The following is a 15,472-nucleotide window of genomic DNA, read 5'->3' on the forward strand; positions in this document are numbered from 1 at the left end:
ATATATATATATATATATATATATATTTGATTTTCATAATTCATTTTTTCCCTAGTAAATAACGATATAAGAATTGTTAAGTGGAGGCTACTAATTTAATATTTTCTTGATTTTTAGTTACTTTGTACTTTGTTTCATATATTGCTAATATACACATTTTATTTTATTAAGTCTAAATAATATGTATATCTTTACATATAATTTATGCGGGTATTAGCGATGATAAAGGCTAATCAAGCGTTGCAAAATTAATCGCGATGATGGTTATTTCTTTATTAGTAGTGAACTAACTATGTACTTCAATATTAATGCCGATAAAGCATGAAACATAACAACCCCAAAAGCTAATTTTATCAAAATGACAATTAGGTTCTCAAATTTTTTATTATAACCTATTCAAAAATTAAATTTTTAATTAAAAAAAAGGGTGAAATTGTGCAGGAGGAATATGCATTATTATATCTTATTGGGGATAAATGAATTCTTGAAGCACTTTATGTCTATTGGATTAAAAAAAATTCAAGTATCAAATGATTGCGTTATTTCTAAAACTTTTTTTTATGCCTCAATTTGAATAGTATTTCCAAAAAGCAGAAGAAATAAAAAAATGGAGGAAAAAGAAGGAACAGAAAGACTAAAGTGGGACCGAGTCTCCTAGGCAAAATTTATAAAAGGAAATGTGGGGCCAATACCTTGACTGGTCCCACAAAATAGTTGCAGTAAGGGACCACTTTGAGAAAATATCACATGTGAACTAGCAAAAAGACACAGTATACATCCTAGTTCACAACTTGCCACGTAACAAACTAACAGCCAATGAAACCTTACCCTCTTTCATGAACTTGTTCGTTTACTATAGTTACGGCTTTAATGATACTTTCGAATTTCGATGGTAGTTTTGTAAAATTTATACAAATTTTTAGTTATTTTTTTTTTTATATAATTTAAATTTAATTTTAATTTTTCAAAAACGTCTTATTATCTTGGTTCTTTTTAAAATCAATACGGTTGAGTTAATTTTAGTAGTATTTATTTAAAAGGAAATATAAGAGTTTGAACACATTATTCATCTATATTTGTCTATGATTTTGATAATTTTTTTTAGATATTTCTATTGTTTAAAAGGTGATGAATCAAGAAAAAATGAAATAAAACAAATAGAGATTCATCCAATTATTTTACGATAGTGTAAATAAGCAAAGACAAAAAATAAAAATAAAGTCTTCACTTGTACGTTGTAGGACTTTATTGTTTATGTTGTTCCTACAAACTTGAGTTTTTCATTCGGATTCTATTAGAACATCCTGCGGGCTAATGCACGCGTATAGGTTTGGACTTTCTTAACATGATTCATTTGACAACTTAGTATTTGAATGTTACGAATTTATTGACATAAAATATAGTCTCATTTGATGTTATTTCTTAATGTCCGGTTCTATTATTAGAAAGTCGAGTTCGGAGCCAAAAGGGCAAAAAAAATTGTCAAAAATTACAAAAGGACACATCAATTTTATTTTTTTAACCAAAAGAGTAAAATCGCTCTTGAGGGAGCGATATCCTTTGGAGAAAATTAACTTTGTCTACTCCGTTACGTTAAAATATAACAAAATCGCTGCCACAGCAGCAAATTTTTGCCAATTTTTTTTCTTTTAAAAAAAGAAATCGCTGCACCGGCAGCGATTTTATCGATTTTTATTTTTTAAAAAAGTAAATCGCTGTTCCAGCAGCTTTTTTTCTTTTTTTTTACATAACAAAATTAAATTAAAGTCGCTGCAATTGCAGCGATTTTCTTTAAAATTCTTTAAATTTATTTATTTATTTTTAAATAGCTGCTGAGCAGCGTTTTATTCCAAAACTTTTATTTTTCCAAAGCATTTTGTCTTTAAACTTTTTTTTTAAAAGAAGTTTTGGAAAAAAATTAAAACTAAAAATTAAAATATAAAAGAGAATCGCTGCTGTTGCAGTGATATTAATTTATTTTTTTAAAAAAAGGCTGCAGAAGCTGCCATTTAAAAAATAAGTAGTAATTAAAATTTGACAAATTCGCTGCTAAGGCAGCAATTTTAAGAGAAAAATAATAATAAAAAATTGATAAAATCGCTGTTGGGGCAGCGATTTTTGTTTATTTTAACAGAGTAGGCGGAGTTAATTTTCTCCGAAGGATATCGCTCCCTCAAGAGCGATTTTACCTTTTTGATTCAAAAAAATTGATGTGCCCTACTAAAATTTTTGACAATTTTTTTTACCCTTTTGACTCCGAACTCTTAGAAAGCCTTTCCGAGCAGATCATGGCATATCAATACATGATGGATCATGAATCTACATTGAACAAAGGCATATATGAGGATTTGAAATTGCATCTCACGTGTAGAATTTTAGTACTCTAGTTGCAACATTAAAAGTCAGTTTTCCACTTTGAGTGCCAAATGCCAATCACTTCTTTTATAGAGAAAATGGTCAAATGATTCTCGAGCTTATTACTAAATTTTCAACTATTTATACTTTATGGGAGTTCTATGACCCCACTGAATTTATATTTATTTTAAAAGTCATAGATTTAAGAATAAACCCATTTATTAATTTTCTTTAAAAGTCATGGATTCAAGAATTAAAAAGTTAAAGTGAAGTAATTGTATTTTTAGGAAATATTTTCAAACTTATTAGAAGGAACTGAAACAGAACAATTTATTCTACATTTTTAGAATTAGAGGGAGAAAGAATGGGGAAGAGAGAGAGGCTTCTTAAATTGATGTTATAAATTGATTTCTCATCAGTGATGGTTTTAAATCGTTGACGAAATCGTCGGAGGTTGAATCTGATCTTGAATGTTCATAACCCATTCGATGTGTATATGGAATTGTCTAATGAAGAAAATCGAACGAAATGTAAAAAACTATGAAAAGATTGATGAATTAGTTGAATGAAAGATTTTATTAGGACCGCTATCTTTTAGGCTCTAGAGATTCAGAGGGGATGAAAAGCTGACCTGAATTTTTGTTCTTATAAATTGTTAGAGATATAGAAATTTATTCAGATAAAATATGGTGTTTATTATAGTTAGAATTGAAGAAATGATTGAGGAAGAAAGGAGGAGGAAGGATGATTTTTTTATTTCTAAAAAAATTTATTAAACGGTGAAATACACATCTCAAATGTGTGTATTTCACCACAACATATGTCTGATAATAATATTTTAGGAAGGAAATAATTCTACTTTAAAATAGCCCAGTGAAAAATTTGCCCGTGAAATATAAATATATAGTTGAAAATCTGATAATAGATTGGGATCATTTAGCCATTTCGTCTTCTTTTATACTATATGTTTATTATGCAAAATATCTATATATTTATATAAAATTTTACGGAGCCACCGAGTGTCGTGGCACACCAAATTCTTACCGAAATACTCCCTTGATTTTAATATATTATTTAATCAGTTCTATTTATATATCGTCATTATTAAAAATAAATAGTTTTTAATTCTTTTATAAAATTAATGCACCTATTATTTTTTCTATTTTACTCTTGAGAGTTATTAGCCTTGAAAATATGAATTTGATCAATATAGAAAAACTAAATGATTAATTCATGTTTGTTGGCCAATTTAAGTAATAAAAAAAAATTAATTCATGTTCATTTATAAAAAAAATTTGTCTTTAAGAGATTACTAAATAAAAATACGGCAAACTTATCTAGCTTTTTAAGGAGCGTGAAATCTAAAATATGACATATAAAATAAAACAGAGAAAATAATTATTATTTGTTCTTTCAATCTTACCAGCAACCAGACTGCCCTCTAATAACATTTTGAAAACAAAAAGTGTTTCTGTAGCATTCATTATATTTTATCTTCATCTATCTTTTTACGGATTCAAACATTACAAAATCAGAAAAGTTTCTGCTGACAAGTAAGGTGAAAATAGATCTAGACATTTAAACATGCAATTTGAGTTCTTATACCTTTTCCTATGTCAATGTAATTAGGAAGATATATTATGAAAAAAGGGAGAAAAAATACAGTAAATGAGAAAACAAGTCCATGTCAGAAAATAAGTGGAAGAAAGGGAAATTGTAGAAAATGAGGAGTACTTAATAATGGGGAATAGTTTTGTGGGCTCAATATATAAAAAGGTCCTTCATTCGTTTATTTTTATTTGTTTACTTAAATTTATATTTATTTTTTTAAAAAAATGATTAATATTCTGAATAACTTATCATAATATTTATATTAATTAATGTTTAGTATATGATTTTGATTTTTTTAAAAATTAATCTTAAGGTTAAAACATGAAACAAAAAGTTATCTTTTTTTATATATTAAAAATGATAAGTAATAAGAACGAAGAAAGTAATTCTCACTCATTACAAGGTATAAAAGAAGAAAATGCTTCGACTTGCCTTCATTTCTCTCCTCATTTCTAAGCAAAGTAACACAATGATTTCCGACTTGCCTTAATATTGCTAAGGCAGCTTGAGAGGATAGGAATTGACATCAAGAATTTTTTTTAAAAACGAAGTTTCTTTAATTTCTATCTAATTGTATTGTTTATGATCCCAAAACTAAGTATACCTTTTGCCATTTTCTTCTATTCATCCTCTTTTATATATAAACCAAACAAAAGAGAAGGACATTTCCTTAATTCTTTTCAAATGGTATTATATGGTGGTGGGTTCCATAATGTGACCATAGAATATTTCAAGGAAGCGCATTAGGTGACGCGGGGACGTTAAGAGGAAAATTGGACTACGCCTATATACAAAGAATACACGTCGACCGCTTCAAGGTGCCACGTGGATGTCATCAAATATTCATTTGTGTTACATCGACATCATAGTGCTTATTTTTCAATAATATTCCACCAAAAAAAGGAAGTCATTTGGTGGTGTTTTAGGTGTCGAATTATATTAAACATCACAAATTCATTAGTTTGGAGTTTAATTACGTAACTTTCCTGAGGTTCTAAAATTACCTATCATGTCAGTTTGGATCACCAGATACATAAATTTAGTACATCTAGATAGATAGATGTATTTTAAATATAATGGTAAAAATTAAGTGTAATTTGTTTTAAATATATATATCAAAATAAATTTATATGTATCTAAATCTCTCCCTTTGTATGTGTATAGATACATTATTTGAGTCTTTGATTCGCCTCCCTCCACTCTCGTTCATCTTTCTCCATATGTATTAATAGTTTAGAGTATATCAATAGCAAAAATTCATATATCTAGATGTTATGATTTTTTATTTGATATAAAATTATTAATTAATGTAATATATATAATTATTTCAAATTAAAAAAAAATGATAAAAATATTTAAGCGACTTCACTCACTTTTCGACATATTAATTTCATACCACTATTCCAACTAATATTTAAATATTATTTAATGTTCATTTACGCTAACTAACACTCTCGTAATATAAAACAAATTCAAATCATATGTTAAGTATAAGAATCTATTTTATCCATCTCTCAGATGTGCACTCAATGAATTACTCTATTAAATTGAGAAAAATAGCACTAAGGCGTAAAACATCTTTTGATTAAAATTTATTCACCTCTAACAAATTATCAATTTCTTAATACACAAAATTCATGAATCTATTTTTCACTCATAAATTTAAACATCAAAGACGATTAGTAATTTTTTAATCATACAAAACACAAGATAACCTCAATTTAGTACTTGAATAATTTTTAATTAGTTGTAAATTAACACATTTTTTAATAGTACATTTATCAGAATATTTTCTCTTCCCACAAGAATGACAACCAAGGGAAAAAAGAAAAGACGGTCAGACTGGGCGGCTGTAAAGCTGGAGCTGAGACATTTTGCCTTTTCTGCTTTCCTTTCTCCTTATCAACTCAAAGCCGCTCAACTTGTGGGGTACAAGGTGTGTGTGAAATTACAAATATAACCTCTACTTGCATGTATGACCACTAGGCAAAAGATGATACTATTTTTTTCTTTTCAATAAATAAATTTGCCGTCTTTAGGCAAATCAAGTCAAGTGGTGGGGAAACAAAGAGGAAACCAAGTTGTATTGCAATTTGCTATGGAAGTTGGAACCTTTTTTTATTTAGTAAGTTACCATTTCACGTGCCTAAAGTGACCAAATTAATCTCATTGGTAAGTCAAGAGAGACAGCCATTTGCAATGTATAAGAAATAGAAGTAAGGCGTTTAAATTTTTATTAGAAAAATTGGCCAGTGAATCAACTTGGCCCTTTAACGTTACTATCTTGTTCATTTTTTTTAATTTGTGTTTTGATATTTGCTTAGAGGTTGATTCTTTGACCTCATCTTCATTACTAGTCCGTATATGATCTGTAGTGTCACAAATTTAGTTTTTTATTAAGTTACAACTTGACAACTCGCTAATACTAGATCGACGATCGTTAAGAAAATGAAGAAAGACACAAAGGAATTGCTTGCTAGTTGTTTCATTTACGAATAGATCCTTCTAATTATACTACTAATTTAGAGACTAATATGTAAATAATAATTGTCAATTAAATCCCTACATATTTACAAATAAGTTCCCATTTTAAATTTCTACATAGCTAGAAGATTCCAAAGATCTTCCATACAAATTCATGAAATTCTAAGATTCTCCACATGTCTCTAAAATCTTCCAATATGAGATAACCTTCTTCCAATCTAGAACTTCTACATGAATAACTTTATGTCACGTAGCACCTAAGTGGTATAATAACATGGCGAATCATGATAATAGGATTGATAACTTGATATCATCACAAACTTCTATGAAGATATATACTCTTAATTTAACCTACTTTCTTTAATAAAATAAATACATAAACTAATAACAATTTTTTTAAAAAATTTAATTGTCATGTATACTTGATAAATAAATAAATTTTACAGGTGAATCGTTAAATTTTACTATACTTTATTACAAAAGAAATGATCAAACTACTTCTTTTTTTTAAAAAAATATAGTAATAAAATGGTCACTCAACATTTGTATAAAAATTAGCTACTAGAAGGATGAATGAGATTGAGAGACGGGGGAGAAAGGTGAGTGAGATTGAGCGAGAAAGATGAGAGGCAAGAGACGAGAAGCAAGTGAGATATAATTGATTTGTATATTTAATTGTTAATTGTATCACATATACAATAGACACAATTGATTTTTATCAATGAATACAATTATATAAAAAAAACTTATCTATTTAATTTGTTGATGCACACCAATTATATCAAATATATTAATGAATATAATTTGTATCAATAAATACAATCGTATCATTATTGTAATTCTTATAAACACTGAAAATGGTCTAGAATGAATAATTAACATTTAACAATAAGCTCATGCTTTCAGGGAAATAAGGATCTAAAAAACTACACCTTTTATCTAATATTTTATTTATTAAGTGCGACAGTATAAAGAAGTCTTCCATAAAAATGATCTACTAAACTTATTCGTTACTCAACTATTAATTTTTTTTTTCAACTAAAAACAATTAAAGATTCTAACAATAAATTCACCTTTCATAGTCATATAAATATTTTAAAAATTTATTTTAGATCATAAATTTTATTTTAAATTTTTTTATGCCCTAGTTAAATAGTCATGTCTCATTAATTGAGACAAGTATAGAAGAAACTTTTAATGGCATTGAGACAAGTATAAAAGAAATCCTGGCATCCTCCGATATTGAGTACACAAATAGACACATACACCCCATATAACGTTCTATATGATAATTTGTAGCATGACATCCTACTTGTATTATGTTACGTTGAAGATATTTATATCTATTATTCAACTTTATATAATTTTAGGTGTTTATTTACTAAATTAAGCTAAAAGACATTTATGCCAAACTTTTAACATGTTACATATTTGGATGTATTTAATTTGTGAGAGTTGGAAGGGATGGGCAGCAGGGAGTTCAAGCATGGAAATCGTAAAAACATAAACATCTATAAGCTGTCCTCTTAATAAAATGAGGAGATGAGCCATTTTCCATACCTTATCCAGCCTGTATAAAATATCCCCTATTTTTTTTTTTTTAAAGAGGTCACCGAAACACAAATAAAATAAAATAAAATACTGTAGTTTTTTTTTTTTTTTTTAAATTTTAAAAAGATATCCTCAAAAGTGACGATTAAGTAAAAAACACGTCAGACCTAATCTAGAAAGAAGCATACCCCCTCGACCCCATCAAATTTTCCATAATTACCCCAAAATTCATAGGGGTATTATCGTCAATACATCACCCTCACCCCACAATTTGCCTGATACGCGTATCCAATGAGGCCATTATTCCATCGCCATTACCGACCTCTCTCCTCCTTAAAACCTCCATTTCCCCTTCCCCTCTTTCCCATTTCTTCATCCAAACCAAACCACAAACCACTCTCCCCATCCCCTCTCTCTCGCTCTGCGAATTTCGTATTTTTTCTTTCTAGATTGAAGCAGGCAATCGAATTTTGTCATAATTTTTAAATTTTACACAAAAAAAATGGCTCAGAGAACGGAAAAAGAAGAGACGGAGTTCAAGGCCGTACCTGAAACTATAACGCTTTGCATCAATTGTGGAGTCACAGGAAATCCAGCCACAAACAATATGTGTCAAAAGTGCTTCAACGCCACCACCGCGGCTACCTCAACTTCATCCAGCTCGCCGACGGGGTCGGCGGTGACGATTCCTCACAAGTTCGCTGAGAAATTGGTCAGATCTGAAAAATCGGCGAGATTCAGCTCGTTGAGGTCGTTGCCGGACAGGAAGTCTGATCTGGACAGGATGAGTCAAGATCTGAAGAAAGTTGGAGATTGGATGATGGTAAAGGAGGAGGATCAACTGAAGGAAAGCTTACCGCCGGCTAAGAGAGAGGTGAATCGTTGCTCCGGTTGTCGAAGGAAGGTAGGATTGACCGGATTCCGATGCCGGTGCGGCGAATTGTTCTGCGGTGAACATCGATACTCCGATCGTCATGATTGTAACTACGACTACAAAACCGCCGGCCGAGAAGCGATCGCGAGGGAGAATCCGGTCGTGAAAGCAGCAAAAATCATTAAAGTTTGAAAGGATAACACGAAAACCGCGTCCTTTTTACCGTTATAATCAAATTTCAAATGATGAAAAAAATGGAGAGAGATCGAATTCCGATCTCCGTAACTGCTGCTGCTGTTATTATGCTTTTCGTCGTCTCAGAGGGGAGAGACGCACAACGAACGCAAAAATAATATCAAAACTAGAGAGTAATTCGAAAAAATATATTTTTATTATATATTTATCTAATTCGAAGTCATGAATTTGTTGTGTGAAAAATTCATCTCCTTTTCTGAATTGTTATTTTGAAGAATTAAATCCTTTTTAATTTTTTTCCAGTGTTCTACAAAAAGATTGTGGCCTTACAGTTTCTTTGTTCTTCGTTTAGTCCTTGTTTGGTTATTGAGCAAAATGGAAATGGATTTGATCACTTTCAAAGAACATCAAATAATCGTTTTCTCTGTAAAGCAAACGCGGTTTACATTATTCCCATGACCATGAGTGGCATATGGTCGTAAATTGATGGGAAGTGTGGGGGTGATACGTTATTTGAATTTCTTAAAGTAAAAGATAAGACATAGAAAGGGTTGGGCCCACCAGTCGGCCAAGTGGTTGTTGGTATCGTGATAAATTGGGAATGAATCGAGGAGACGTGAAAATGAGGTAACAGAAGAACTGGTTGATTTTAGTTTTTGAGTAGTCGCTGTATTTTGTGAGATGTTGAAAGTTCAATCTATCTTTAATATTTGTTGCATAGTATTGGGGATTTGCAAAAAACTTGAATTAAAATACCCAACCTTACGTTAGCAATAGAAGTGGTCAAAGAAAAGAATATCACCCAGCAAAAATTAAAAAGAGAATGTATTGAACCACATAGGAGAATCTAAACTGCATTAGACAAGTCTTATGCGAAAGACTCGACTCAGAAGGCATTAAGAAGGGATCGATCGCGGGTTATCCGTGTGGATAAAATCACCCTCCAAACCAACTGAGCCATTTTGAAGGACGAACTTGACATTATTGACAAACTTATAAACATTCTTTTATTTAATTAATTAAACTTATCTACACCCTAATCATTACATGACATAGCAAGTGATATCAAATTCTCAAAGAGGCACGAGGCTTTTAACAAAAAAGCGGTGAAAAGTATTGCAAACCTCTGAACTTGGCGAGAATCTAGAGATGCATTTTACTCATGTTGTAAGATCAGGGGTATATTTAAGTTCAGTTAATCAGGAATATAGATAAGTTCAGTGTTATATATTAAGACTATCAATAATTTAAGTATGAAATAATAATTTATGTCAAATCTAAGAATATTTTCAATATTGGATGAAATATTAGTATGACTTCATATATTTTACTTAATCAATTTAGTGGGCATATTAGTCATGACATTTAATATGATATTATGATATAATGATAAGATGGTGTGACCAACATGAGATGTGGTTCACTGGTGGGAGTGCTTTATTCTTAATCAGAGGTCTCGGGTTCGAGCCCTGGGTATGGAGAAAATCCTGTTGGGAGCGCTATCCCCGAATGAGCCTTGCAGTGCGCGATTCGGATTTAATCGAAGCTTCAATATGGGCTCCGGACACCAAGTGAGAAACCAAAAAAATAAAAATAAAGATAAGATGGTGTGGTTTGGAAGGTGAATGTCTCCTACTTTAATTTTTTAAGTTTTGTTGTTTGCTTAATACCAAGAGAGCAAAAGGCGAGCTTCTAGAAGAGATGTTAAAAAGAAAAGAAAAAGTCATGACATATCGTATTAGTATCGCATTATGCTAATAGTCGACCTAATCGTCTCTTAGAAACACTCAAGGAGACAAAAATAAATACATTTAAAAATAATGACAAGTAAAATCATGATAAATCAATATGATATCATGCTATACTTAGTCTCTTTAATTTTATTTAATTACACTTAATATATTATGATGGATCGTCGTGATTTCAAAACTAGAAAAGAAATAAAAAAAGCCAAAAACATTGGCATGAAAGTCATGATGTCGGGTATCGGTACGAGTATATTCAATTTAATTATTTATTAAATTATTCACAATTTATATGTATTTTTATGATTTTAAAATTACAAATAAAGAAAGTATTTTTTTTTAGTAATGTGACATGAAATACCAGAAAGATCGATATAACTTTAAAGTTATACCCAACGTAGCTAGCTATAAAGTTGAATTATACACAAAATTATATATTGGATCTTTATGATTTAAAAGTAATAAGTAACGAACCAAAAATAATAGTTAGAAATGTAACATGCAGGTTAATATCAAATATATATGATGCTATATTCAACCTATCGACAAATTAACAAATTATTCACAAATGACAATGAATTATCATGATTTTAAATTATTCTATTTTATGTGACTTCTTTTGATTCCAATTTTAAAAAATGAACGTAAATCAAGGATAGGAAAATGAATGGAAGTTCTTTCTATCAAAACATTATTCTCAAGCATATTTTGGTGTAAAATAATAAGACAAAAATGATTATATTCCTCAATTTTTATTGATATCTTGTTATCATTTCTTTTCAATTTCGAGTTCGATAGTAATTTTTGGAACATGGCCTAAAATTCGAATAATTTACTACAACTGTTCCATATATCACATCAAATAAATCCATCTATTTGTCATTTTACGAGTAAACTAGGCTAATAGAAACTAAATATTAGTGCTAGTTTTAATATATTCTTTTGTTTGATTTAGTGATCAAGTTTGAAACACAGTGTAATGAATCATAAGTACAATTTTTAATTGTTTATTCTATATTTGGTTGATGAAATAATATGTTAAATGAATGATGTACAATAGCAGCAAAGTTATGATTTTTATTAAAGAGTTCAAAATATGAAGAAATAAACACACAGAGAAGTGCAAGAAGGTTCAACATCTATTAATGTAATTTTCTTTCAAAAGAGTTTCGAATGAACCCCTGAACTCTTACTAGCTCTGCCCTGATGCGAAATTAAAGTTACTCAACCTCATAATTGAAATTGGAATGAGAAAAATAAAATATCTGAAATTTTATTTGAAATGATATATTACACTTTCTAAAAAGAAAAAAAATCCAAGAATATAAAAGCCAAATCTTTTAAAATAGTAACGACCCAATCGATGAACATGTAATTGTCAAATTATGTTATTATCGGTTCAAAAAGTTTTCAGTTTTGTTCTGTAATTAAAGTACCGACAATTGAAAGAATCCAGTTTCACTTCACAATCAATTGTACTCATTTCATCATAATTTTTATTTAAACTTGACATATATAAATTTATTATCATAAAAAACAATTTGATATTCATAATTCACAACAATTATTGCACTGTACCGGACGATTTAATTTTTATATATATACATATACATATATTATTATTTAATTTATTAATTTGAAGTAAACATTGAATATCGAGCTAGTAAAATTTTATCATCCTAGTGCATATTGGATGTTTGCCAACTTAACACAAAAGACAGTGCAGGAAAGAAATCCAAAAATAAGAAACATGTTCTGGTATCTAACCTAACTATTTCTAATTTGGAATCAACAATATTTTTCTATTAATCTCTGATTAAAATCATTGGTTAGAATTTTTATATGATTAATTAAAGTAGCTAATAATATAATATATTTATTAAATTTAAATAGTTGATCAATGTCATTACGACAAGACAAATCATCGGTGGAATAAAGTAAAGTGTTTAAAGTGTCAGGGACCATCTACTTATTTTTTGCATTAACAATGTACAATGGGGTGGATGCACTTCAAAGGTAACAGGTTTATCTGAATCGGTAATTTTGATGTAAAATATAATTATGTATAAAAAGTTTTGAAAATTTAAGTAATAGATATGAATTGATTAACTTGGAGAATGATAAATTTTTTAAAAATCTTTAAGGTTGAAGTCATAAAGTAAAAATTATGAATTCACCTAACAACGGCGTAACAAATAATGGAATCAAACGTGTTATTTTTTTTATGTATTATTTTTTGTGACTGGGTGTCAATTCTTTGATATTTCTTTTGAGAAATTACCACTTGGAAGCTCGGCTAAAAATATTTATATTTGTTAGCTAATATATATAACATATATTTTTTAAAACAAATTAACGGATATTTATGTCAATTTCCCGTATTTTGTTCCAAGTTAATGCCATCACTTTTTTTTAATATTTAAAGTTCAGAAAGTCCGCCTAATTTAAATTTGTGTTGGATAGATTCACTATGAAAAGGAACGAGCTTTCTGTTAAGAAGCACTCGATTCTCAAAGTTCAAATCTGAAATCTCTAATTAAGAATAAAATGATCTCAATCATCCCATTACCTCCTCCGATGATAATGCCTTAACTACCCCACTATGAATTCTACCTAAATTAAGCTAAAGTTTCACTTACAAAACGGTTATATTATAATTTAAAGGACTAAGGTTCGATTTCATCAATCCTTTTCCTTTTCTTTATCTTGATTTGGACTTGCATATATATATTCCCAAGCAAAACCTTATGAAAGGTATAGGACAAGGGAAAAGAGAAAACAATGCTCATGCTAATATTTCTTATTCAAATTTTTGAGATGCAACTTTTTTCCCAATCATAAGTGAACACGAAATGCTTTGTTTACCGATCTAATTTTCTCTTTTCGATTTTAGTTACAAGATTCTTCATTTAGTGCAACATCGGATAAGATATTGCAAAAAAGGAGATATGAAACTAGTGCTATGGACATTCATATAATAATAAGATTAAAAAAGCTAAATTAGATACATGCAAATGTCACATGAAACCCACTTAGTAATATTGGTTATTTATTATTGTCGTAAAGCAAAACAAAATAAATAAATAAAGATATTTTGTTTCATTATTGGGGATGAAAATTATAAGTTAGTTGAGTGTCATAATTTGAGCATGACATAGATAGGATTGAAAGTGATTTGTTATCTAAAATACCCAATTCCATGAAACCAAGAAAGATTCTTTTTTTAGTAGACTCTTATAGGAAGTACTTAACTTAATTAAAAGAAAAATTAATCTATTTTTTTTAAATTTTTGTTTAATAACGAATGCTAGTTTAAATATATAAAGTTTTACACTAATTATACTTATTTATACTTAAATATATAAACTATATATATTCGTGACAGTTTATATATCAGATCATTCAAAAACATTAAACTGTAATTATCTCGTTAGAAAAGGCTCCACTTTTTTAATGAAATAATTTAAAGTCCCATAGACTTTTTAAGTATTCCAAAAAGTTGCAACTTTTTTGCTTAGTCCAATCATTTTGTCATGTCTTATTTCATAAAAAGATGCTCAATGTTTTAGATTAATGTCAATGACTTTATAGATTGGCCAATGAAATGCAAACAATGAGCTATCCCTCACAAAGCTATATTTTAATTAAAATCTTACACCTATATGTAAGTGATAAGGTGGAGAGACCCTAGTGATAGATTTTAAGTTCTATTCCCACTATAAAGGGTCAAGTCTTTTAGCAATATGTTGGTTTATTTTTATTTTTTTCTTAATTACAATTGTATACAGTAAAATATGATTACTAATATTGATTTATACCCACTTTCCTTGGTGTCTAAATTTGCTTTCATCTTTTAAATTATATTCATACCGTGCTCACATGTTCTTTTTTTACTATGTAGAGATCCTATTTTTGTTGGATAGAAAACTATTTCCGATAGACCCTTAGCATTTATTCACCAATTTTACAGCTGAAAAGCAAATACAGCACAAAAGAATTATTCAGCTTGCAATTTCTTTTTTATTTATGAAGCATTTTCTTTAAAAAAAAAAAAGAAAAAAGTTGCTGACATTTTCGGTGCAAATTGTAAAATGAAAAACATGAAAACCATTTATAAAACATTTTTACAACTAGAAAAAAACAGTTTTAGAGTAGTATGAATCTTTAAATTAGAGAGAATGTGGTAACAAAATATTGATGTAAAATATGGGAAAAGAACATTTGTACAGAAACAAGTGACTAACACTTTACTTTCATAACCCTGTTTTTAACTACTAATGTGCGTTTACTGCTTGATACCATCAATATATATATACACTCCATGGTATCAAAGAGAAAGAAGCAATTGAAAACACTACTCAGTTACTCCTTGATACCATTAGCGTGTGTATGTGATATATATATATATATTCTGATAGCATCAAGGAGGAACAAATAGTATTTTAGTGAAAAGACTGCTCAATTACTATTAGGATGAAGAAGCAACGGTTCAACAAATAAAAAAGGGGGCAGTCGCGTAAAATATTTCGGCCATGGATCCAATTTGTGTAGTTTTCCCAAATATAAATTCCCTCAATGTTAAAAAAGCTTCCACCCAAAACCAGTCATTGACTAATGAATGCAACAGTTCGTGTCAAAAGTTGATGAGAACTAAAAG

General features: G+C 29.1%; 1 protein-coding gene across 1 annotated transcript; it reads left to right on the forward strand.

Annotated features, from left to right (window-relative positions):
• Positions 1–8,239: 8,239 nt before the first annotated feature.
• LOC102597395 (zinc finger A20 and AN1 domain-containing stress-associated protein 5) lies at positions 8,240–9,475 on the forward strand. The gene has a single exon (XM_006345406.1). It carries the CDS (start codon positions 8,504–8,506, stop codon positions 9,065–9,067), a length of 564 nt encoding a protein of 187 aa, XP_006345468.1. The 5' UTR covers positions 8,240–8,503; the 3' UTR covers positions 9,068–9,475.
• The last annotated feature ends 5,997 nt before the right edge of the window (positions 9,476–15,472 follow it).

This window comes from Solanum tuberosum, unplaced genomic scaffold (genome assembly GCF_000226075.1).
Source record: "Solanum tuberosum cultivar DM 1-3 516 R44 unplaced genomic scaffold, SolTub_3.0 scf00068, whole genome shotgun sequence".
NCBI classification, from domain to species: Eukaryota; Viridiplantae; Streptophyta; class Magnoliopsida; order Solanales; family Solanaceae; genus Solanum; species Solanum tuberosum.

Bases quoted from the DNA above. Each gene is read 5' to 3' on its own strand.
- LOC102597395 (XM_006345406.1), top strand. From the start codon at position 8,504: ATGGCTCAGAGAACGGAAAAAGAAGAGACGGAGTTCAAGGCCGTACCT.